Below are 25,698 nucleotides of genomic sequence, written 5' to 3'. Positions count from 1 at the left end.
GCCGTAAGCGCCGGCTGTTCCGGTGTGCGCCCGGATGACGTGGCGGGAACGGCGGAAGCGGCGGCGCCTCCTTTTCTTCGGCGGCGGCTGGTGGAGACGGGGATGGCGCCGGCCGGGCTCCTGTGGTGCGTGGCGGCCTTGCTGGTGCTGCGGGGCCGCGCCGACGAGCACGAGCACACGGTGAGCCGGCGGGCCGCGGAGGTCCTGAGGCGGCGGGGTCGGGCGGCCTCCCCTCTTCCTTCCGCCCTTCCGTCAGTCAGTCGCTCGCTTGCCCGCCCTGCCTGAGAGGGCCTGGTTCGGGGCGGCCCCCTTGCCTCCTCCAGGCCTGTCCTGAGGGCCGCGAGAAGGGAGAGGGCCGAGTGGGGCTTCGCTTGGTGGCGGTGAGGGCCCGTCGCGTGTCTCTCCGAGCGAGGAAGGCTTCTTGCCCTGTTGGGACTTAAGAACCGGGGTGGGGGGTGAGGGGGCCTCGTCAGGAGCCGCCTTTTCTCCAGTGGAGGGGGGAGGCGAAGCGGCCGACCGAGCTCAGGATGCCTTGCAGCTCCATCCTGCGCCGTCCGGCCCCGTTAAGTTCACCAAGTATAGGATTGCGAGTAAGACTTTTGTAGCCCCGTGTCACGTTGGAGGAGGAGAGATTCACTGGATATCATCATCCCTTTCGCTTCCTTGAGGGAACGTTGCGCTGCGAGAGTTTGGTGTGCGGTGATGGTGGGGAAACGCCAGCCACATCCGCTAAACAAAAAACCCGTTCTTCTCACATCGCATAACGTGCTTGGCAAGTTTTGAGAACAACGGCGTGGATGCGCTAGTGGTAGACCCTTCACGTGAAAGTTGGGAGAGGCAGGAGCTTGCGTCTGTGCGTGTCTTGGCTTCTGGCATGGCAAAAGGTGATGGGGGGAATGCCTACGTTTCTGTGGCAGGTTATTGCCCCATTAGAGAGCAGTTAAGCAAGGGTCTTGCATGTGCAAACTTGGATACGCTGCCATAAGCCGTGGCCGACCTGCAGCGCTGTGGGGTGTGCGTAGCCTATAACCACACATAGGAAATGCGCAACACATAAAATATTGACCTGGTTCACATGTCAAGTTAAGCCATTTGTTTTTATCTATGGTCTCATACAAACAAGCAGTGTGCTGGTGCACACTGTTCAAGTTTCCAGTTTGCTCTTCCCCCTGCTAACCCTCTGCTGTGGTAGGGAAGAAGGAAACCAGAGGCTGGTTTAGCATTATGGGTGAACCAGCAAAGCCATGGAATTGTTTGATTCTGGGACTTTACCTGTTCATGTGTGCTTTCTTTTCCCTTCTCTATGCCTTTCTATAAAAAGAATATTCAATGTGGCAAAGGGTGTAATAGAAAATTCAAACAACATAAAACGTAAAACCCACAGTACATATTTACAAAGTAAATTTGTAAAACAACAACAAAAAACAACCCCACAAACAGTATATTTATTTTAAAGAGTTGTGCTCTCCCTTTCAAGCAACCAACTGTAATGCACAACTCTCACATACCGATACACATCGCCTGGGAGGCCTTGGTTCTCTAACTGGTGGATGGTTCCAGAGTTTGTTATCCTTCATTAAGGAGCCTTAAAGTGGAGCTGAATGTTCTTTCTGGCAGCAAGTGGGGAAGCAAACATCTTGCAGCCTTTCCGTCTATAGCGAATGGGGCCAAAGCGGTCTCCCTGGAGGTGGGTGATGGTCATTGGTCTAATGACCAACAACCAGAATTCCTTTTTAAAAGCAATACCTGTTGAAACCTATTGGAAGAGGAATTGTAGAATTGGAAAGGACCCTGAGGGTCATCTAGTCCATTCCCCTGCAGTGCAGGACTCTGAACAAAACTATCCATGATGGATGGCCACCCAACCTCTGCTTAAAAACCTCTAATAAAGGAGAGGACTACCTTTTGAGGGAGTGTGATTCACTGTCAAACTGCTCTTGCTATCAGAAAGTTATTCCTGATGTTTAGTCAGAATCTCATTTCTAGTAACTTGAATCTATTGGTTCAGGTCCTACCCTCCAGAATGGGAGAAAGCAAGCTTGTTCCATCTTTCATGTGACAGTCCTTTAGATATTTGAAGATGGCTCCTCTCAGACTCCCCTTATCCAGGCTAAACATACCCAACTCCCACAACCATTGGTTTCCAGACCCTTTATCAGGGATATCCTGGTTCATTGAAAGGCAAACAGAAGCAATGATAGCAGCAAGCAGATTTTTTTTCAACAAAGGGTTGTACAGTCTTGGTGCCACTACAGAAAATGGCCAGATCTTAGACTAAGGCTGCAGTCCTATGCCTACTCAGAGGTAAGTCACATTGAATTCAGTGGAGCTAGGACTGCAGCCTTCGTCTATGTAGTGCCGTTCAAAGGCTACCCTCTGTCAAAGACAGGGAGGGATGTGTGTGTTCTGGCACATAGCATATGCCTTAAACCCTGGTATAACAGTGCTACTAAACCAACAAAGTTTTCCCTGACAGAATATTGAATGCTTGACTTGATAGGTAGGGCAGCTGTTAACAGTTTTTGATAAATGGCAGGAACACTTGTAACATGTACATAGAAACAAGGGGTGGTCTAAGGCAAATGGGAAAACCTAAATTGTTTGGGCAGGAATTGTCAAACTGATGAAAGCTGATTTTTTTATTGTGAATCAACCTTCTCTATGAACATTGGTTAAACATTGGCTATTGGGGATGAATATTCAGTAACATCCTACGAGGATATATAATTTGTGGGAGCTATTCCATGCTTGGAAAAACAGATTCTCTTATCAGTGTGATATAACTGAAAGTTTGGGGAACAATGGTATTCTTAATACTATTGTGTTGATTTTTAGGCAATATTCTACCACAGACTGTCCTAGTTCGCACGTTATGCTAAGCCAAACATTAGCTTAACATGAATGTGTGGGCTCCCATGGAGTAGCTGGTAGCTGATTTTCTTTCTGCCATTGTTTCTGGAGCTGTGCTGCAATAAGTGAAGCCAAGATTTGCCTTACCATGTTCTCTGAATCAGAGTTAATTGTTTAGCTCTCCCAGACTAACCATGAACTAGAAACCAAGTACAAACCTTGGATTCACCTCACTGGTTTGGATGGTGCACTAAGCCAAACCGCAGCGCAGCAACAAAAGGGCCTGTGGAGGAGTAAAGTGACTGCAAGCTTTTTCGGGAACCTGCTTATTTCTGCTAAGGCATAGTTTGGTTTTGTGTAATGTGTGAACTACTAGGCTACTGCCTTGCTTCTGAAAATTCAGATTTGAGGACACTAGTGTACTATACAGGTGAAACTCGAAAAATTAGAATATCGTGGAAAGGTTCATTTCTTTCAGTAATTCTACTTAAAAGGTGAAATTAATATATGAGATAGACTCATGACATGCAAAGCGAGATATGTCAAGCCTTTATTTGTTATAATTGTGATGATTATGGCGTAGAGCTGATGAGAACCCCAAATTAACAATCTCAACTTTGGGGTTTTCATCAGCTGTATGCCATAATCATCACAATTATAACAAATAAAGGCTTGACATATCTCGCTTTGCATGTCATGTGTCCATCTCATATATTAAACTCCAGTAGCTAATGAAAATAATTGCTTACATAAATGGACTTTTCCATTATATTCAAATTTTTCGAGTTTCACCTGTATGTTAAACTTGAAGCACATTTATAGATTGCCTATATTTATTTCTAGCCTTGCAAAGCTGATTTTTCTGGATTCAGTTTTAGCACAATGTTTCAGTGGGACTGGGTGTTTGTGGTTTTTTTACAGCAGTGTCCTAGTACTGTATTTTTCTTGATCAAGTTAATGAAATTGCACTCTAGTGCTATACCTAGCCATCACTAGATCTGCTGAAAATACTCGGATCAATTTCCTAGGATTGATAACTGTCCTGTGTTCAAATACTTTGGAACTGCTTTTGAGCAGACCAATAGGTTCTAACAGTACACAATTGTGGGCGTGTATTCCTGCTACTGTTGTTACATTTATCCCGTTACCTAAACTTGTTTATTGGCTGCATGAATATCCATCTGCTCATCTTAACTGGTTGAAGCTGAGGTTATTATGTGCACTAGTATAGCCCCATGAAAGTCGCTCATCAACATTTCAGACAAGATTTGCACAACAGCACTTCTTTGCACAAAAGCATATCACTCTTTGGGCATTTAAAACACAGAACACTCTCTTCGGCCTCTGTGTCACTCAGGAGCTGATATACAATATTTTAAATAGTGACTGGTCAGTTCCATTTTATTTTACGTAACCATTTTAGGTTCTATGGGATCAATGGAGATGTAAAGTCTTCTGAATAAAAAAAACTATTTTCATTCTTGGAGAAACAGGTGTCTAGCTGATTTCACTTCCATAGAATCAAAAAGTGTGCAGCATCTTGGAAGGAAGCCACAACTCCTCTTGGGTGTGATGAATGGGTAAACACAGAAGAAAACACTGGTTTCAGTGCAAACATCTTGGTTTGTATATTAACCAAGAGTTCTGTGTTTTGTCAGTGCTAATATAGTGGTACTTCCGGTTATGAACAGGATCCGTTCCGGAGGCCCTGCTGCATCCCAGAAACTTCGTAACTGGATGCGCCCTTCTGCGTATGCACACGGCGCGATTGAGCATTTCTGCGCATGCGCACATGCAAAACCCGGAAGTATACACTTCAGGGTTTGCCGCGTTCGCAACCTGAAGTTTACGTATCCAGAGGGATACGTAAGCAGAGGTACGACTGTATAGTTAAATCAGGAAAAGAAGCCAGGATCAGGCTTATTTCCTGGTTGGTTAACAGACATTAAGCAAGAATTGCCTGTTCTGGGCAAAATGAGGAACTGGCTTAATACAAGCCAGGATCTTTGTGCTGAAGTCAGTGCACAGTGAGAAGGGCAAGAGAAGTGTTTGGCCCTAGTATCCATTGGAAGCCTCAGAAATAATCCAAACTGGTCTTTTCTCCCATTTAAAAATAATATATCATGAAATCTGCATTTCATATAAATTACTATATTGTGGGCTTCCTACACGACGGACTAGCTGGTCATTGCAGCATAGCTTGTATCAGCAGGATAAGCCACAGAGTCCATGTGGATGATACTGTATCCTGTTTTATACCTTATAGTTATCTGCAATGTTTTAAGCTCTTTTTTTCCATGGTTAGCATAGGTGGCATGGAACAAGTGTTTAAAAAATAAGATACTCCGAAAGAGAAATATGGTAAAAAGAAAGCTTCTGAGTTATGTATCGAATAGATTTCATTAACTTCGCAAACCTACATGCCAGAAGTCCTTTTCATTTTTGTGGCTCAGAGATGTTGTCTTCACTGAATTCTCCTCCCACCTCACTAGCAGCCACCTGCCTTATATCCTAGACCAGGGCGGTCCAACCTCTCAGTTTAAGTGGGACACTAGAGTACTTTGACACAGATCCCATGGGCCATACAATGAATTAAATTACCATTTAATAAATTAACGTTTTTGCAATATAGTTAATATTTTTAATATACACAATTAATACATATTTAATTAAATATATAATCAAATACACAATTTATAGATTTAATATATTAAATGAAATTTAATACACAAACAGATGTGTGCGCTTTCGTTAATGACACACACACTGAGTCCTATCATCAGACACTTGAGTTTTATCATCACATGATGATGATAAAAAACTTATTTTAGAATGCTCCTAGTTAAAAACAGTTTGATCCTCTTGTGAAGCCAGTTAACAAACTCAGCCCATTGGTTGTCACCCAGGCATGAACCAACTAAGACACAGAGTTTCTCTCTGACCTTACTGTTCATAACACACACACCCCAAAAGCAATGTATATGTACCTGTAACTTGGGATAATATTTTATGCATCTGATGGGGTGGAATGTAGTCCACAAAAGCTTATGCCACAATGAATTTGTTCGTTTTTAAAAGTGCCGCAGGACTCTTTATTCTTATTTACCCTGATAGTTTCTTTTAATTGCTTCTCTCCTCTGTAGCCTCCGACATTTATTCCCATCTTAAATCGCCATATTCCAGCTAGATTTCCAACCCATGCCTCTTCCTTGACGATTACCTGACCTGTGTACTCTTATTTAAAAAGGAGTACAGATACTACTTACTTTTTGCATAGGAAAAAATATATTTAACTGCACTTTTTTATATTTAGCAGCCCAAATTACCGGTAGGTAGAAACCTAGTGCACTTTGGTCACTTTGAGGTAGGTAGCAAAAACTATCTCATAAGCTTCCCTGTGCCCTGTTCAGTTGCTTTTCTCCTAACTAGCTACCCACTTGCTGCAGCCCTGCCTCAGCTTTTGACACTGCAGTAGCCCTATGCTCCAAGATTTTCTTTGCCTTGTGTGAGGGTGCATGGACAACTGCCAGGGCACTGTGCTTGGCAAAGCTGAGGCCAGCTTCTATTATTGCTGTGATCTGCAACTGCTGTGCCACCAGTAGGGAGCTGTGTGTTTTGGCGGAAAACCACCAATAACTGTTTGTCAAAGGAAGTCAAGAGATAATAAGCAGAATGTACCTTTTTTGAGAAAACTCAGCACCTCACTATTGCCTGCTGAATGTGAGAAGCCATCAAAAGTAAGATGGGATTCTTGGACATTTTAACGCCCATAAATAACAAATAACAAACACTTCATTATCCTGCTAAACTTACACAATTCAGCCAACAGTGTGCTACCTGGTGCTGTTGGTGCTGACTTTTAAAGCCTTAAATGGCCTCGGCCCAGTATACCTGAAGGAGTTTCTCCACCCCCATCATTCCATCATTCAGCCCGGACACTGAGGTCCAGTGCCGAGGGCCTTCTGGCAGTTTCCTCCCTGTGAGAAATGAAGTTACAGGGAACCAGGCAGAGGGCCTTCTCAGCAGTGGCGCCCACCCTGTGGAACGCCCTCCCATCAGATGTCAAGGAAATAAACAACTATCTGACTTTTAGAAGGCAGCCCTGATTAGGGAAGTTTTTAATGTTTGATGTTCTGTTGCGCTTTTAATTCTGTTGGGAACTGCCCAGAGTGCCTGAGGCAACACAGCCAGATGGGCAGGGTATAAATAATAAATTATTATTATTATCATTATTATTATTATTATTATTATTATCAGCAGAAGATGGATGCAAGAGAGAAAAGGATTTGAATATGTAGTGGAGTTCTAATTTTAAAGTAAGGCTGTATAAGCTTGGCCTAATTTATTGTGAGTGCCAAGGAGGGAGCCTATAATTAGCTCCAGCTCAGTTGGCCCTCAACAGTTTACTTATGCGGGTGTAAGGTGCTTCAGTGGTTGCTCATGAGAAATCAGCCAAACGCAGAACTTCTAAACGCTAAGTTCTTTATTGTGCAGATATTTATAGTGGAGCTAAAATAAAGACGTCCAGCTCATCCCTCTGCAGAGTCCGGGAATGTCTGTTTCCGGTTTCTAGCCCAACATAAGAGGCGCGGGATCCTGAACCCCCGCCTCCCCCTTCTACGCCCTTCCTCTCTGCCCAAACGGGGCGACAGAAAGGGTTCCTCTCCCCCTCTTCCCGCTTGGTGCTGAGGCTCTCCATCCCTGCCACAGCCCCTGCTCCGACTTCCTGCCTCCATCTCCCCCTCCCCACTGGAAGAGCGATCTCTTCCTCCACTCAAGGAGGACGATGAACTGCTCAGAGGGGACAGGGGTTCCCTGTACTGCAGACGCCCCGGGATCACTTCCTGCTGCGGCGAGGGGGGCTTCCTGACAGCGGGAATGTGGCCTTTGGAAGCAAAAATTTTCCCCACTGTATTTTGCACATTCTTCACAGATTTTTCTGTGAATACTTGCTCCATTCTAAATATATCACATTTATTTATAATCCTTTTACTTTTTAATATGCTTTCTTTTCAGTACCAAGATAAAGAAGAAGTTGTTTTATGGATGAATACAGTAGGACCATACCACAATCGCCAGGAGACATACAAATACTTTTCTCTTCCTTTCTGTGGTGGATCCAAAAAAAGCATTGGTCACTACCATGAAACGCTCGGAGAAGCACTGCAAGGAGTCGAATTGGAGTTCAGTGGTCTGGACATTAAATTTAAAGGTAAACTGCTTTTGTTAATGTTTTCTAAATTTGCACACGACTGTTGCAGTCTTAAACACACACTTGGAATTTTATTGTCTTATGTTCAGAAATTTGTTTACTGCAAGCTCAGTGACTTCTTAGTTAACCCTCCAGCACCATCATTGATATTACTTTTGTTCACAATTATTGTTAAGGGTTCAGAAGCAGGCCACACTCCTGTTCCCTTCCATGGGCCTTTCCCACACCTGTCTTTAGCGTCATAAAGGTTAATGCTATTGTTGACCTTAAGATTAGGAGAAAGGTTTAGTGGGAATTGCTATTAACCAGTACAGTGGTACCTCGGGTTAAGAATTTAATTCGTTCTGGAGGTCCGTTCTTAACCTGAGGTACCACTTTAGCTAATGGGGCCTCCCACTGTCGCTGTGCCGCCGCCGCAATTTCTGTTCTCATCTTGAAGTAAAGTTCTTAACCCGAGGTACTATTTCTGGGTTTACGGAGTCTGTAACCTGAAGCATTTGTAACCTGAAGCGTCTGTAACCCGAGGTACCGCTGTATTTGAAACCAGGGTTTTAATTTGGTTACCATTAACCATCATGAAGGATGGCTGGAAAATTTGCGCCGGCAGAATCCTATCGGCAGAATCCTATCTCCTAAGCATAGGTATACACACATTCTCTTTTTTGTGGGAGTCTTATTTGTGTGTGTGCGCGATTGATCTGGTGGTTTGGTTACTGGTTTGGAGAAAAGCATGGCAGGAGTGATGGTCTTTGCAGCCTGTGTGTTTTGAGGGACTGAGAGCTGTATATACTCAAAGCCAAAAAGCTGGATTTGGGTTGTTCTTAAGTCCTTGAGCATTTGATGCCCATCAATAGACTTTTGGGGCCTTGTGGGTGGTTTTAGTTTTATTTGTGGTTCAGCAGTAAGGGTTAGCAACAGTGCAGCATAAAGGAGCTCAGCAGGGTTGAAAGTGGGGAAATCATCTTTGAGTGACTGATCTTTTTAGTAAAATAATGTTTAGTGCAAAATCCAAGGCTCAATTAACTTTCAGTTAATGCACTATTAATGCATTTTTTTAATTTCCACAGATGATGTGATGCAGACAACTTACTGTGAAATAGACTTGGATAAGCAAACAAGAGATGCATTTGTTTATGCTATCAAAAATCATTATTGGTATCAGATGTACATAGATGACTTGCCAATATGGGGTAAGAAATGTTTGCCTGCAGAACCGGAAAACATTTAAATAAGTAGTATCCCCTTGATCTTATCTGACGCCTTTCTGTCCTGCTTTATCCTACTTTCTTCCCTATTTGATCAAGCATTGCCTCTTCCACATAAAACTTGAATAACTGGCAGTGAGAATTGGCACAAGCTACTTAGGCTTGCTTCTGTGTTTGTAGCTCTGCATCATGCTGGAAGGAATGGGTATGTGTTACTCAGCTGGAGTGACACACACAATTACAGTTTTTTACTGTTTTATTGGTAACCTCAAGACTGGATTACTGCAACATGCTCTACATGGGGTTCTCTTGGGTTTAACCTGCAAGCTGCAGGGGATGCAGAATGCAACAGCTTAATTGTTGACTGGGGTAGCCAGCCAGTACGTTACTGGGCACAGTTCAGGATCTTGCTTTTAACATTTGAAGCCCTAAATAACTTGGGAGCAGGATATCTTAGGAACCACCTTGCCCACAATATCCCTTCTTGGCAACTGTGCTCCTCAACTGGGGCACTGCATGCTGAGACTATCATATGCCCCAGAAGTGCACTTGGAAACTGGGGTTTCAGTGTGGCAGCTCCAGCTTTCTGGAATTGGTTACCAGCTGATGGTGTTTAGGCACCTACTGGATATAGTTGTTGTTTTTTTTAAGGAAGGCTGAGGTGAAATTTTATATTTGATAAAATTATTTTGTTGTTTTAGAGTTTGATGAATTGATTCAATTGTTCTTCAAGCTTGTGTTTCTGAGTTTTACTCTGTTTTTACTGTGTACAACACTTTGATGGCTGTGTGCTGTGAAGCGGTCTGTGATTTTTTAAATTTTTTTTTAAAAAGCCGTGCAAGTTTTCCAAGGATATGATAATGTTCTTGATACCATTGATTTGAGTAGGGGTGCAAGCTGTAATTTGTCTGGTTGATAGATTAATCTACTACAGATTTAGTTAATTTAGTTTTAATCTATAATGATAAACTTGCAGGCATCTGTTTAAGGCCACTGGGGTACTGCAATGAGATTGTTAAAATGGAAGCCATCCCTTCCCAGTGTGTGATAGCTCTTTTTTATTACATTGTAAGTTACTTTTAAATTTCCAGGTTTAATGCTTATATCCAAATTTACTTTAAATTAAATCAGTTAATGGGCAGCAAACTTGGTGAAATCTCGGAAGGGAATTCAGAGAAGGTGTAGCTGAATTGAATCACCAGTGCTCAGAGGAGTGCATCAGTGCCTCTATTGCTCCTTGTCCCTCTCCATGACTAGCGGAAGCAAAATAAACTACACACATTTGTTTTATGCTGTGTAATTTAGCTTTCTTACCCAGAATTTGGATTCCTGCGGGATTGTTTTGTGTGCGTGGAATGCAAAGTTTGCCTGCAGGCTGCAGCTCTCTCTGTCTCTGCAACAGCAGGGAAGTATCTAACTCTTGAAGCCCATCTTTATTCCCCTCAGGGGGCCACATTTGTAGACGGCAAGCCTGCTGCAAAACAAAACCTGCTTTGGTGCATGAATTAATAATATTACTTATATCTGTTCCCCTCTCTTTGCAGGTATTGTTGGTGAAGCTGATGAAAATGGTGAAGATTACTATCTCTGGACATACAAAAAACTTGAAATAGGCTATAATGGAAATAGAATCGTAGATGTGAATCTGACAAGTGAAGGAAAAGTTAAACTAGTTCCCAACACCAAAATCCAAATGTCTTACTCTGTAAGTAATTCAAATTCATTGCTAACATTATTTATACTCTTAGTGGTGACTAGGCCATTCAGCGAGCTTCGTTTTAGCCTTGCATTGAGAGCTAACTGGTGTGCTCGTTGTCACTTTCTACCCTATTCCCAGCAATGTATATAAAAATAGAGCTTGCAGTTGAATATAACTGCAGGTCATCTTCAAAAACTTATTCTCACACCTCATGCCCTGGATTGCTGTATGTTGGGCCTCTCTGCAGGCTTAGGATTTCCAAGTCCAGACCCTGAAAAGCACCTTTGTGCTTTAAAGGGTTGTATAGAAGCAGAGTTTTTATTGAGTTTGGCTCTTGCATATTAATGGTGCTCAGGCACATGGTCTTCTGCTTCAACAGCCTTCTTCCTGTATGGTTGCCAGCTTGCCATTTTTTTTTTGATTGCCCTTCCCCTGTGCCTTCAACAGCTGTTGACATGGAGAAAATAATGACTGAAATGAACAAGTGATTCTTTATCTCTGTCTCCCTACTAGGAAAAGGTTCTCTTGCATGTTAGCCACAGGAGTAGGGTCATGAAGAAGGGTGGCAACTCAGATTGCCAGTTCACAACCTAAGGATGCAGTGGTGAAAATAAACACTATACAGTGGTACCTCGGTTTGTGAACTTAATCCCTTCCGGAAGTCTGTTCTTAAACCAAAACCGTTCTTAAACTGAGGCACACTTTCCCTAATGAGGCCTGCCGCCGCCAGTGCCCTTCCACCATTCAGCTTCTGTTCTTAGACCGAGGTAAAGTTCACAGACCGGGACACAACTTACGTTTTTGCAGAGTTCGGAAACCGAATAGTTTGTAAACAGGGCTGTTCTTAAACTGAAGTACCACTGTATGTTACATTTAAACAAGCCATGGAGCTTGGATAACACCAGGCCCTTTTCAGAAAAAACAAGGTAATTGTTACCCTCTATAAAGTTCATTTTTGTGTCGTCTTGACACAAAATAGTTGTACTATGTCAGTGCATGTTTCATTTTTTTCCTAACTATAGGTGATTTGCTGAATGGAATTCAGTAGACCTATAATCAAATATTCTCAGCTTTCCAAGTGTTAATTTCTTTCCAGGTGAAATGGAAAAGGTCAGATGTGAAGTTTGAAGACAGATTTGACAAGTACCTCGACCCATCTTTCTTTCAACACAGAGTATGTTTCCTTTATTTAGCATCAAGATCTTCCATCTAACTTAAATTAGAGAAGACCTACTGAAATGAATGGAACCTATATTAAACCTGCTCATTAATTTCAATGGTTCTACACTGAGTTAGACCAAAAGTGGATACACACTGCAATCCTGATAGTTGCTTGTATCATATCTCCTATGTGCAGGGGCAGAAGAAGCCATGGGAAGAATTATCATTGTTAAAAGTGGACAGTTTTTTCGTTTATTAACTATTAAGCTAAATAAATAACCAGCTCAGACCTACACTTACTTCCCTTTTCACAGAAGTAAGCAGTAACCTACATAAACAATGTATTTTTTAATGTAGAGAAGCTTAAATAGCTATGACTATCTTCCCAATTCAACTTCTTCATTTGCCTCTTTCACATGTCATGGGAAGCCAAGCTAGAGCTTATTGGGATTGCATGAATGTGTGGGTTCCTGGAGAGGGAGCTTGCTCCTCCCAAGTCTTCACTCTGCTGAACTAAGCCTGGGGTTTGACTTGGCATGTCGTCCAAACTTGAGCTTGTGATTAAGCTTCCTCATTGCTAAACGGGAGCTGAGAAGCAAATGGGTCCCAACTGAAGACTGGGCAATACAGACCTATGAACGCTGACACATTCTGAAGGTCACCTGATTAGCACTGGATTTTCCAGCGCTACTTGGACCCTCCAAGCACAGAGTGTTGGGCTTGGATATGAGAGCCTTGTTCATATCCCTGTTTAGGTGTCATGCTGACTGAGTGGCCTTGAGCATAAACTGTACTCTCTCAGTCCATCGTAGGGCAAATTGTGAGGATAAAATGGGTAAATCATTGATCTGTTATTCTTGAAGGTGAAAGAAAGGTGGTATGGAATGTGTCATTTTGGTTTGCTGTAACAGGGCTTTAATATGTATAGGTCACATAAATTATTATTATTTGTTTAATAGACTATTGTATTTTAATATTTTGTTGGAAGCCACCCAGAGTGGCTGGGGAAACCCAGCCAGATGGTTGGGTATAAATAATAAATTATTATTATTATTGAACCTGATGTCAAATTTAGTCTCTAAGATGGTTCATACCATCCCTTAAAATACTTTTGTCTTGACCTCTTCAACTCCCAAGACCTTTGGGCTTGTGAGCTGAACGGGACATAGTTAGACCTGACCTGCTTTCGGGTTGTAGTGGGATGGGAAACCTTTTTCAGCCCAAGGTCCATATTCTGCCATGAGGTGTGACTCTTAAACCTTAGTACAGTAGGCTATATTTCAGCTATGCCACGAACACCCACCACCATTCTCCATCCAGTCAAACAAGAAGCATTATTATATTTCAAAGTCACATTCCACCCGGGGCAGGGGGAGCATTTGATGGTGTGGAGCAGGACAGTGAGGGGTGTGGCTTGGGAACAGTCCCAAGGGCTAAGTTGAGAGGCCTTCCGGACAGCATTTGACCCTTCTACTTGAGGTTCCCCATCCCTGGGCTACAGTCTTTATTTTGTCTTTTGAGTAGCTTGCTTAAATAATAAACAAGCTAACACATTTCCACTTTTTTTAGATTCACTGGTTTTCAATCTTCAATTCCTTCATGATGGTTATTTTCCTGGTGGGCTTGGTTTCTATGATTTTAATGAGGACACTGAGAAAAGATTATGCACGATACAGTAAAGAAGAAGAAATGGATGATATGGTAAAAGTCTTGTTTATCTACTACTACTTCCTTTTAAAATTGCATTTTCATTTCTAGAAAACGTGTCCAAATGACAGTAATTTTTTGGTAAAAGGAAAGGATCTCTAGAACAAGTTTTCGGTCAGATTTCAGTTCCTCTAGGTGTTTCTGTCTAATTTATGTGAAGGCTTGCATGCGGAAAGGTTGAAGTTCCTTGATATGGGTATGGGGGTGTCTTCCTGCTCAGTTTATGTTTGACTTTCAGAGGTGCAGCTAGTCCTTTTGTTGACTAGAAAGCTTATCCTATTCTGTCCGTTTCCCCTATATATTCAGTTTAATTGCTTGCATCTTCCTTCCTTCCTTGGAGTGCACTTCCAACCCCAACATGCTTGGACAGAAAGTCAAGAGAACTCCCTACCACTATAGGGAATTATTTTAGAGTGCAAGGCTCAGAGCATTCAAATATGCAAGGCCTCATAAAAGAAAAGCTGCTTGGAGCAACATTCCTTTACTCTTTCGACCCTTGTTCCAAAGAAAGGAATGCAAGTGGATTATGGCAAAGAACTTTCTCAAAAGCTTGCTGACCTGGCACAGTTGAGTACAGATTGAGGCAAGTGCCAAGCCATTTAATCCACACCAGTAGTATAGCAGAGTATTGACACTCAAAAGCATGGGCTCATTAGCGAAAGAGCTTTTTGACTCCTGAGCCAATCAACACATAAGTCAGGAATTATGTCCAAGCAATCCACTCTTGGTGATGGTAAAACGATTGCAGAGAGATCCTCTGAAACACCCAACAGTTAGAACACTGGAAATGAATGACCAAGAACCACAGTACTCGAATGTTCTCCTTACATTGGGGGTTCTAAGCTTCAGTTGCTCTGAAAGAAAAGATTTTTCTCCTTGGGGCAGTCCTTGAGAGCCCTTAGCAATGTTTCTGGTGCTGTGCACAGAATGCCACCCCAAGCTGATTGTCTATGGAGAGCAGCTCTCTGGGAACTAGCATTTGAGTGACAGAACCCCAAGATTTGGTGTTGTTGTTTTTCCAGGAATTCTTACTAAGGGAATGGGTACAGCTGAAATACAAATCTGTTGTAGCACCCTAGTGTTGCAAAGAGAATGGATCACAGCCAACCATAGCAGCTCACTCTCTAACCACAAGTAATGCCTCACTGTACCAAGCACTTGCCATTTAGTGAGCTTTAGTACCCTCATGTACAGTGCTTTGGAATATTTATTACATCTCATAATACATAGCGTCTCACAAAGTGCTTCCTATAACAGTTTGGCCATTGTCCCTTTCCCCCTCCCTTAAATGGGTATTTTTGCTTAAATGGGATTGACTACTAGCCATTTCCTTCCTTGTGATTGTTTTCAAACTTTTTTGTGTGCAGGACAGAGATCTAGGTGATGAGTATGGCTGGAAACAGGTTCATGGCGATGTCTTCAGACCATCCAGTCATCCTTTAATATTTTCATCTTTGATTGGTTCCGGCTGCCAGATCTTTGCAGTTTCTTTCATAGTGATCATTGTTGCAATGCTGGAGGATTTATACACAGAGTGAGTATTGCTTCATTCCTTCATCATATTTTAAAAGATCTTGGCTGAGATTCAGGAACTCCTTACAGTTTACAAAGTGGATCACATTGGGGCAATTTTTCTGTGCCCAGGAGATGAGAACCACCACCGTGCGCATAAATCATTCTCAGCGGCCATCATGGTGCAGAACCCTTGAGCATAATTTCAGAAATGAAAAGTTTAAAACAACATCTTGGCTCCTGGCTTTCTTTCCATGAGCAAAACAAGAGTTCATGTACCCTGAACAAGGTTTTCCTGTTCCCTGTGCCCCTTGAGGGCTGGGGAACCCTTTGGAAATAGTGTGGTACAAATGGAAAGAGGGAGGAGTTGGCAGAAACCTGATTTTGTACTTTCTGTGTGCAGATTAAAAGCATAATTAGTAACACAAACTGATTACTTGGGGGGAGCATTGTAGAGGCTCAGGCAACCTGGAAAGGCTCATCCTGTCACATGAGGAAAAATGATGAATAATTATGTCCCAGACTTCAAAAGAGTTGACTTGGCCATGAAACAGCAGAACTAGTTAAGAACCCAAAACCTGCTGGATTCCAAAATTGTTTTTCCAGCGACTGACATTCATTCAAAAGGTGTAAAGGGTGTCTGCTTTAAAAATATATATATGCAAAGAATAGCAAGAGACAGCATCGGACCAATGGTGAGAAACAGCCTCTTGCAGCTCTCCCAGTCTCTCTTCTGGAGAGACACTTTGTTTTTGTGGAAACCCTCTGGAACTGTATGTACAAGCCAGAAGCTTCCAAGTGATCCTTGTATAACTTAGCAGAAACGAAAACTTTCATTCCCAGACTGCTGTAATCTGAAAAATACTGATATTTCTGAAATTTCACTAGGGGCTTGTATGACAATTTGCATTGTGAATTGAAAGACCAACATTAGAATTAGTATCTCCTATGGGACGTGGGTAGCGCTGTGGTCTAAACCACAGAGCCTAGGGCTTGTTGATCACAAGGTTGGCGGTTCGAATCCCTGCGACGGGGTGAGCTCCCGTTGCTCGGTCCCTGCTCCTGCCAACCTAGCAGTTCAAAAAGCACATGAGAGTGCAAGTACTGTAGATAAATAGGTACTGCTCCGGCGGGAAGGTAAACGGCATTTCTGTGCACTACTCTGGTTCACCAGAAGCAGCTTAGTCATGCTGGCTACATGACCCGGGAGCTGTCTGCAGACAAATGCCGGCTCCCTTGGCCAGTAAAGTGAGATGAGCACTGCAACCCCAGAGTCATCCGCGACTGGACTTAACAGTCAGGGGTCCCTTTACCTTTTACCTATGGCTTTTATTCTTGTACTGCTACAACAGTGATACCAGCACTTCTGACCTGCAAGGAATTGTGTTTAATTATAAGGGCGTAATTGTTAAATAATTTAGATCTTGTAATAGAATTTGGCCAAAAGATTTTTAGGTACGAGTTTTTTAAAATATGTTTTAACATAGTTTAATGTTGCTTATCCCCAAAACTGTTAAACTGCTCTAGTTGTTACTTTTTTGCAATGTGACACAGTTTGCATGTCATGGTAAGCTGCAAACCATAGCTTTTCACGAGTGAGTCACACTGCTTGATTATAGCTGCTGCTCACACTAGGGAAGGAACAAACTACAAACTTTGGCTTATCATGTGGTTTGGGAACATGGGTTGTTTTTGCATAAGCCAAGGTTTATGATCCTGGTTAGAGGAAGTGTGATTGAGCAGCATGCAGCAGCTTATGGTGACATGTAACTGTGGCCGTAATGGAATACTTAATCCAGATGTTCAAAGCACTTTGGGATTTTGTTCTTGCTGCACATTAAAATAGTTGGTGTTTTGCGCTAGCTGAAGCTAAACATTCAGCATATCTTCCACAATTTGCTCCTTGTAACTTTTTACATTGGTAGACTTCAGGCAGTCATTTGTGTAGCAAAAACTACATGTCTTTCATTTTAGGAGAGGATCAATGCTAAGTACCGCTATTTTTGTTTATGCTGCAACATCCCCAGTGAATGGCTACTTTGGAGGAAGCCTTTATGCCAGGCAAGGAGGTGAGACTTTTAAAATTACTTTTGTATTAAAAATAATTTTGGAAGGAATTTAATATCTTACCACCATCCTGGGATGCTTTTGACTTTTTGGTGATTACCTGCACCATTATACAGTTGTGAATTTTCTGGGTTCTGCAGACAGCTTTGTGCCTAGCAAATTTCTCTGTGGTGAGAATACCTTGAGAAAATGTTCAGAGAAAATTAACACTGTGGCCGCAGTTAGATGTTGCAAATATAGTGGTAGTATGCTGTTGTCTTTGAGAAAGTTTGCTCCCACCTGATCAGAAAGGATTCAAGAAGGGCTTGGTGGTTAAGTCAGTGAAAGGTAAGCAAGTTTGTGTCCTATGGCAGAGGTAGAGAAAGGTTCTTGTGCACAGTACCTCAGCAGCATGATAATTGGAATAGCTGAACAGGTGCTGCAGTATCTTCTCATGTCCCTTTGGGCATATGTTGCCATCTGAAGAAACCCTTTGGCATCTACTGAAGGCCAGACTCTGTTCTCATTTATGGGAAAATGTACACCCCAACCTAAGGATTTGGAGAGGAATGGGAGCCTTCAGGTGTTTCCTAGGTGACAGCAGACACCACAAATAACAAGAGGGCTATTCTCATGCAGATACCGTATCAATTGTATCTATTCCTTGTCTTGAAAATCCCAGAGGTGAAAGACAGAATTGTGCCAAGATGTTGAACAGTATAGTGCTTAGGACAATGCCCTCTTCCAGGTCGAGGCAGATATGTTTTATGAGCGCTTGTTAGCTACGGTTGCTCCACCAACTGTGGCTCTATCTCATAGTATTGTCTAGCCCCTATTTTACCACCTTGTTAGCATAGGGAGTCTCTGTCATATGCTTTGCTGAAATCAAGATATACTGCGTCCATGGCATTCCCATGATCCACCCTACTAGTAACTATCAAAAGAGAGCGTTGAACCATGTCTGGCCACCAGATGGTGAATGTCCTCTGTCTACCCTGGAGTTTACTTTGAACCTTTTCTAAAAAGATACAGAAGCTATTCCTGGTATGAATGACTCATGACTGTCATTTTTTTTACTTTTCAAAATACTTCTTTGACTATAGCATATACAGTGGTACCTCGGTTTATGAACCTAATCTGTTCCGGAAGTCCGTTCTTAAACCGAAACCGTTCTTAAACCGAGGTGCCCTTCCACCGTTCGGCTTCCGTTCTTAGACCGAGGTAAAATTTGCAAACCAGGACACTACTTCCAGTTTTGCGGAGTTCTTAAACCGAATAGTTCGTAAACAGGGCTGTTCTTAAACTGAGGTACCACTGTACAAGTAAGGTTGGTGAAAGAATCATTTGAGATGTGAGTCTGTTTTAGATCTACGCAAGACAGATAATACTAGGATCCAGACATTTCCAGCCTAAAAATGATCAGACTTTGATCTTAACATATTAATATTATCCCTGAACCAAAATTTGTTTTTCAGGGCTATACTGAATATACATAATGCTTTCCTTTTACCTAATCATTCCTAAATCACAACACAGTGTTTTTGGTTACAGAGAGGAACATGTTCACATGCTGCTTGAGTCCTGAATCTTAATTTCATTGGGATATTTCTCCTTGCAGGAAGGCGGTGGATAAAGCAGATGTTCATTGGGGCGTTCCTTATTCCTGCAATGGTGTGTGGCACAGCCTTCTTCATTAATTTCATTGCCATCTATTATCATGCATCAAGGGCTATTCCCTTTGGAACAATGGTGAGTACATTAGTGCTGTAGGTTTGATCTTATTAAATCAAGAAGACTGCTATACATTGCCGTGGCCAATTAACAGTTTAAAGTAGGCGGGAACTTGCATGCAAAACTTTGAATTACATCACATCAACAAGAAAGCCAAAAGCTTAGGTTTACTGATGCATCCTGATAATTAGTTTATTTAAAGCAAGGATGGGGGCCCTTTTGGGGGTCTGCATGTCAATGACTTACAAGATCTGTAGTAAGACATTCCCTGCCCTACAGCTTATAACATAAAATACACAACATGCCAAGAAACAGGGATTTTTTGGCGGGGGTGGGGGGGAAGCTCCACCACAAATCTTAGTTAATTTTTTAAAACAACCAGCTACATGGAAGCAGTTCAGGATGCAAACTAGTCTGATATAATGACTTCTTTCATGGAATGAATCTTAATGTTGCTATTCTGAATAGGCATGTTAAGATTAATGTTGCTAGGAAGCAGAAATTGTTATAATGGGTGCATGTCTTTGATGCATTTTATATCCTCTCTTCTTGTGTGATTATGAGTTTACAGGTGGCTGTGTGCTGCATCTGCTTCTTTGTTATCCTTCCTTTGAACCTTGTTGGCACAATACTGGGACGGAACCTTTCGGGTCAGCCCAACTTTCCTTGCCGAGTCAATGCTGTTCCTCGTCCAATCCCAGAGAAAAAATGGTAAAGTATAAATGGCTTCTCTTGGCATTCATGCATCTGGTGAAGTAGGTGGTTGCCCTTGAAAGTAGGTTTGCCCCTTTACTAGCCAAACTACCAAGAAGGTCAGTTCAATTTTACGTTAAATACTTGATGAGAGATAAAAATCCTATGGGTGTCACTGGTAGTTGCCACATCTTTTTATCAGTGGTTGAGGCAATGTTTGGTCTTATTTCTGGTCTGTTGCCTGTAATAAAAGGTAAAGGTAAAGGACCCCTAGATGGTTAAATCCAGTCAAAGGTGACTATGGGTTGTGGCTCTCATCTCGGTTCAGACCAAGGGAGCCAGCATTTGTCCTCAGACAGCTTTCCGGGTCATGTGGCCAGCATTACTAAATCGCTTCTGGCACAATGGGACATCATGATGAGTGCCAGAGGGCATGGAAATGCTGTTTACCTTCCCACCGCAGCAGTACCTATCTATCGACTCGTGCTGGTATGCTTTTGAACAGAGCAAAGGGAGCTCACTCCGTCACACGGATTCAAACCACGGACCTTCCAATTGGCAAGCTCAAGAGGCTCAGTGGTTTAGACCACAACACCAATGATTAGTATTGTGGATAATTTGAAGAGCAGGATTAGGGAACTGGGCTACCCTCTGTGGGCTGCTTTTGACAGGTGGGCAGTCACCAGCTGTCAATCATATGACACCAGCTGATCCAAACGTCAAAGGAAGAATTGGGAGCTCACTCTTAAGTGTGTTCCTGATTCTTCCCTTCAAGCTGGGGCTGCAAAGATTTGGCACTGCTGCAAACTCCACTTTTGGCAGAGATCCCAAGGGGAACCAATCCCAGTAGGGCTTGCATTTGGTGCCAAACACAACCCCTGCCTGCCAAGGAACAATTGGGGATGCACATTAAAGCTTCTAGTTGTTCCTTTTGCAGTCATAGCCTTACTTGCCCCACACGTTTTTGATGTGGGGACAGGTGGGTGCGGCTGAGGGGAGAAGACCTTGTGTGCTTAATTTGGCCTGAATAACAGAAGTTCCTTATTCCTGATTTAGAACTGCTATCCTGTTTTTCATCTAGCAGTGATGAACTCCTTGCACAGGTGGAATTCAGGGGGCTGGTGCTTTAATCCAGAGCACTAACTGCATGCAGAATACAACTAACACAGCAACAGTTCTGGAGAATCAGGATTCACATGGTCTGAACCTTATTGAAGTGATCACAGTCCTTTTAGATCTTGCCACCAGTGCATCCTTAAATCAACTATCACCTTCCATTTGATTTCAGTGATTCTGCAAGAGCCCCTCTCTTAAGTGAGCTATTCCATTAGTTATGGTCAAATGAGAAAGTTAATTCTATTTTTTTCAGGTTTATGGAACCAGCTGTTATTGTTTGCCTAGGTGGGATTCTCCCGTTTGGATCCATTTTCATTGAAATGTGAGTCTTCTGCCTAGAGAACTTTTCAAGTGCTTTACTAGGCATTATCGGCCTGGTTTAATTAAACGTTCATGTCTGTGCATTAAACAATGCTTCTTTATTCTGTAGGTATTTTATATTCACTTCCTTCTGGGCTTACAAAATCTATTATGTCTATGGCTTCATGATGTTAGTTCTGGTTATTCTCTGCATTGTGACCGTATGTGTGACAATCGTGTGTACATACTTTCTACTGAATGCAGAGGACTATAGGTGGTAAGTATTGTTTTTTTCCGCTTACAAGTCACTCTTAAGCAGCAAAAAATTAGTGCCACAGAATGTATATTCTGCACTTGCAAGAAATCTGTCTTTCAGTGGGGTAATACTTAGACTAGGCTTCCTCAACCTCGGCCCTCCAGGTGTTTTTGGCCTACAACTCCCATGATCCCTAGGTAGCAGGACCAGTGGTCAGGGATGATGGGAATTGTAGTCTCAAAACATTTGGAGGGCTGAAGTTGAGGAAGCCTGACTTAGACTTTGAAGCAGGTGTGTGTGTGTGTGTGTGTGTGTGTGTGTGTGTGTAATAAGCAAGCCTACCCAGATACATAACACTGTTGTGCATTTTTATGTGTACTCTTTAAATAACGTAAACTTAAAACTGGTGATTCAATTATATTTTGAATTGTTTAGATCTACTTAATATTTGACTTCCTTTTATTGACAGTTGTAATGTGTATTTTGTGTAAAATGCTTGGAAGCCTTTATAGTTAAATGGCATGCATATTCTATTAGGTAAATATTTTTTATTTAAGTTATGAGTCCCCAGTGTTAAATGCATTGTTTAAAAGTTATGCCAAGAAAAAGAAATATTGCCCTCTGAAGTGTGAAAGGCAGAATTGGAAAATGGTGGTTCCACAAAAGTGCACAAGGATTGTGGACAATTTGTACAACAGTATGAAAAAAACTTGAGAAAGCTAGCTTGTTTTTTCATGCAAGGAGGAAAATAGTTGAACAAATTTTATGACTTCCTGTTACAGTTCTTATCTAGATTTTCTTGTACTGTTTGCCAGGCTTTTGTTCCCAGTTGTTTGAAAGATTTGTGTCTGTTTTTCAGGCAATGGACAAGTTTTCTGTCTGCTGCTTCAACTGCAATCTATGTTTACATGTATTCCTTTTATTACTACTTTTTCAAGACGAAGTACGTAGCCTTTGAAATTTTGTATTTTCCTTCCCTTTTAAATTAAGAAAGCTAATACTTCACATTTTTTAAAAAAATGTTTAATTATTGGTAATATGGGAGATACAAAAAAAATATTCCTCTTCCTCTTTTTGCCCCCCAGGATGTATGGCTTGTTTCAGACATCATTTTACTTTGGTTATATGGCAGTATTTAGCACAGCACTGGGAATAATGTGCGGTAAGTTTTCTGCAGCATACTGAAATGCTGTCATCTCTCTTTTCTGCCAGGCCCATTCTGTTATATTGGGGTTCAGCCTTAAATTGGCATGTATCTGTCCTGTCTCTGAGTTCGTAGTCTATTAAGAAAACAGAGAACACAAGCTAGGAAGACTCCTGAATGGGGGGAAGCATTCCATAAATTGGTTTTCTGGACCTGATTCATTCTGGTTGAGGAACATGAGTTTGCTAGCTTATCAGATTTTTAGTTTTTAAGGTTTTTGTCATATGTATGGCTCTTGGCAGCACATGTACAAACACTAGGCTGAAATGCATGTGTTGTTTGAGATGAAAAGAAGCTTGCACTCCAGGGTGAACAAAATGTAATTTTAAAAAACGATATACCAAAAATGACAGTGGTGCACATCTTAAGCTTTTTAAGGAAGGAACGTTTTGCAGGCTATATGATTGTATGGCATAAACATAATTATTGAAACTTATCTGATGCGTTTTTACTTGGGAGGAAGTCCTAATGAATTCAGTAATACATATTCGTAGCAGATATGCTGAGGATTGCTGCCATTGTCTTGTAGAACTTAAGCAAATCTAACCTATATATATATGCCTTTGTTTTTACAGGAGCTATTGGCTATATGGGAACAAGTGCCTTTGTTCGAAAAATCTACACTAATGTGAAAATTGACTAAGGAAAGTGAACTCTGGAACAGTTAACCCTTGGGGTGGGATGGGGTGGGGGACAGAGTATATAAACTTGCACACCAAACAGCGCAAGGAGAAAATTGTGTATTTAACACTGGGCACTCTGTGGGTCTCTCTTTTGTGGATCATTTAAAGCAACATCTGTTTTCATTGATCCTAGGTTCTTACTGACTTTCTTCAACTGTTCTCAGCAAAAGCTTGGATTGTATTTGGTAGGCATCACTCCCCAGTACATGCTAATCTTCCCAAAAACTAGCTCACAAAGATGAAATAGACTAGCTCTCTTCAGTGAAGAGGACAAAACTGTATTTACACATTTGTTCCATTTAATTAAAAAAGGAAAATGAAACTTGTGGATCCTAAAACTTTGCTGATTAGTTTCTGGTACTTTAAAATACTATTCTGGAAATATTTCCTACATCCAGTTGTTAGTGCTATTCTACAGGGTAAGGGGACACTGGATGCTACCAGGATAATTTGCAGTATCACCTATTCTAACATTTACATGCATTTGTTTTAAAAAGGCAAATATTTGCATGCAGTATCAGTCTAATAGGACCAACTTTCCATTGGTTCGTCATTAAAGGAATATCCAGCTATATCTGAGATCCATCCAAAGAATCTTTAAGTACAAAGGTGGAATTCTCTGCACTGCAATTTTTGTACAGTTAGCAAGAAAAAATGGTAAATAAAGATGATGCCATCGGTTTTTATTCAACACTTGGTGGTCTAGGTAACAAAAATAATTGAATGTCTACAATGATTTTTTCCCTTTTTTCCTAACTCAGCCGCCCATCCCCGGTTTGGCGTGTTTACTTGATGATTAAAAGGGGTAACAAGTGTATAAAACATTAAATGATGTAACTTAGATGTAGCTCCCAAATGTATTTGGATGTACAGATTTACTAAAGAATACTTTTTCTGATGATTCAGTGTACAAACGTGTGAATTTAGGTGGCTTTTTACATCCTGCCTGCTGTTGCATGAAATTTTGGGGGGTTTCCTCGCAATGTGTGTGTGTGTGTGTGTCATGTTTTCTGTTGACTGAAGCTCTTTCAAAAGCAAAAACTTGTAATTTATAAGTTTAATTTTGTTTAGTTATCTCTGGACACTTGTGTAACACCTAAAGCAGTGCTGCTTTAAGTGTTCAGAAAATTTAAAATAAACTTTTCAGACAAATGTTCTGATTGTAAAAAATAGATAAATTTCGCAGTTGGTAATTTTTTTCAAGCAGTACTGCAGAATACCAATTCTTGAATAAAGTGCTACATATTCTCCATATATCAAACGCCAGAGGATAGGTCACATTCCAATTCCAGTGTGCTTTGTTAATTTAGAAAGAAGCTTTCTGGCTCATGAGAATAGGCACCTTTAAAGTGTACAGTCTATGATGGTGGAATAGAGAGTGGACAAATGACAATTATTTCTGGAGGTTTGTTGCAGCAAGGCCTTCAGGGTTCCTTGTTTTCAAAGATGACTGGAGATTAATTTTAACATGTATTGCCAAGGCAAGGCAGATTCCAAATAATGCAGGTGTTCCCAAAAGACAAATTGCTGTGAGGGGAGTTGGTTAGCCCTAAACTGTGTGTATGGTGTATGTATGTATAAAGCAAAAAGTTTTCCCGAGGTAAGTTCACTTGGATACTTATTTTCACCTTGGAAAATTGTGGAAGAGGAGAAATAAATACAATTTACTGTAAGTGAATTGTAGCTGGCTATCTGAAAATGTTTTATATGTGTAGTTAAATTCCATGGTGGGTCTGCAGTTCTTTTCATATCTAAATGGCAGACAGATATTAAATGATTTTGGCCCTCTTATTTTGGTAGTGTTTGCGGTTCATTTTATAAACACTGGTTTTATTCATAAATTCTAATAGAGAAGATTAAATCCTCCATACAGTTACTGGACAATCCCTTTTCAGGTAGCAGTGCATAGGGGTTCTGCACAAACTTCACGGAAATCCTTGCAGATTGCACAGTAGTGGGATGCATAGCACATTATGATCCACGGTAGATTAGATGTTTGCCTCTGTTTGGAAACTTGAAATATTAATTAAACTAATTAGAACAGTGACGAGAATTTCAATATGGATGCCACTAGTGAGAAATCATTATATATTTCTCTCCAATTTTTGGTTTGTTTCCTGTTCCAAAAAAAATCTAGATTATGTCACAAGGACAAACTCTGCCAACTTAACAAAATAAGCAAATTAAGTGATGGGGTGGGGGGGGGTGTTCTATAGATGGGGCACCAACACAATCTTTTCTCTGCTTCTTACCCAACTAATTCTCAAATGGAAAAGAGGTGTCAAAGCTTATCTCAACGTATGTCAGGTTTATACTGGAGTCA

At 41.5% G+C, this 25,698-nt stretch overlaps 1 protein-coding gene across 1 annotated transcript; it reads left to right on the top strand.

Annotated features, from left to right (window-relative positions):
• On the top strand, positions 1 to 25,166 carry TM9SF3 (transmembrane 9 superfamily member 3). The gene is made up of 15 exons (XM_033148619.1): positions 1 to 180; positions 7,867 to 8,062; positions 9,130 to 9,252; positions 10,812 to 10,972; positions 12,063 to 12,140; positions 13,697 to 13,828; positions 15,202 to 15,368; positions 17,321 to 17,415; positions 19,011 to 19,141; positions 19,695 to 19,834; positions 21,186 to 21,254; positions 21,363 to 21,509; positions 22,348 to 22,431; positions 22,574 to 22,650; positions 23,268 to 25,166. The coding sequence occupies exons 1-15, from the start codon at positions 103 to 105 to the stop codon at positions 23,333 to 23,335; spliced, it is 1,746 nt and encodes a 581-aa protein (XP_033004510.1). The 5' UTR covers positions 1 to 102; the 3' UTR covers positions 23,336 to 25,166.
• The last annotated feature ends 532 nt before the right edge of the window (positions 25,167 to 25,698 follow it).

This window comes from Lacerta agilis, chromosome 5, assembly GCF_009819535.1.
Source record: "Lacerta agilis isolate rLacAgi1 chromosome 5, rLacAgi1.pri, whole genome shotgun sequence".
Lineage (NCBI taxonomy): Eukaryota > Metazoa > Chordata > Lepidosauria > Squamata > Lacertidae > Lacerta > Lacerta agilis.
Note: the sequence above shows the minus strand (reverse complement) of the source record. Positions and strands in the feature narration are given on the sequence as shown.

Bases quoted from the DNA above. Each gene is read 5' to 3' on its own strand.
- TM9SF3 (XM_033148619.1), top strand. From the start codon at position 103: ATGGCGCCGGCCGGGCTCCTGTGGTGCGTGGCGGCCTTGCTGGTGCTG. The intron at 181-7,866 runs GTGAGCCGGCGG...CTTTCTTTTCAG, and splicing joins CCGACGAGCACGAGCACACG to TACCAAGATAAAGAAGAAGT. The intron at 17,416-19,010 runs GTGAGACTTTTA...TTCTCCTTGCAG, and splicing joins CCTTTATGCCAGGCAAGGAG to GAAGGCGGTGGATAAAGCAG.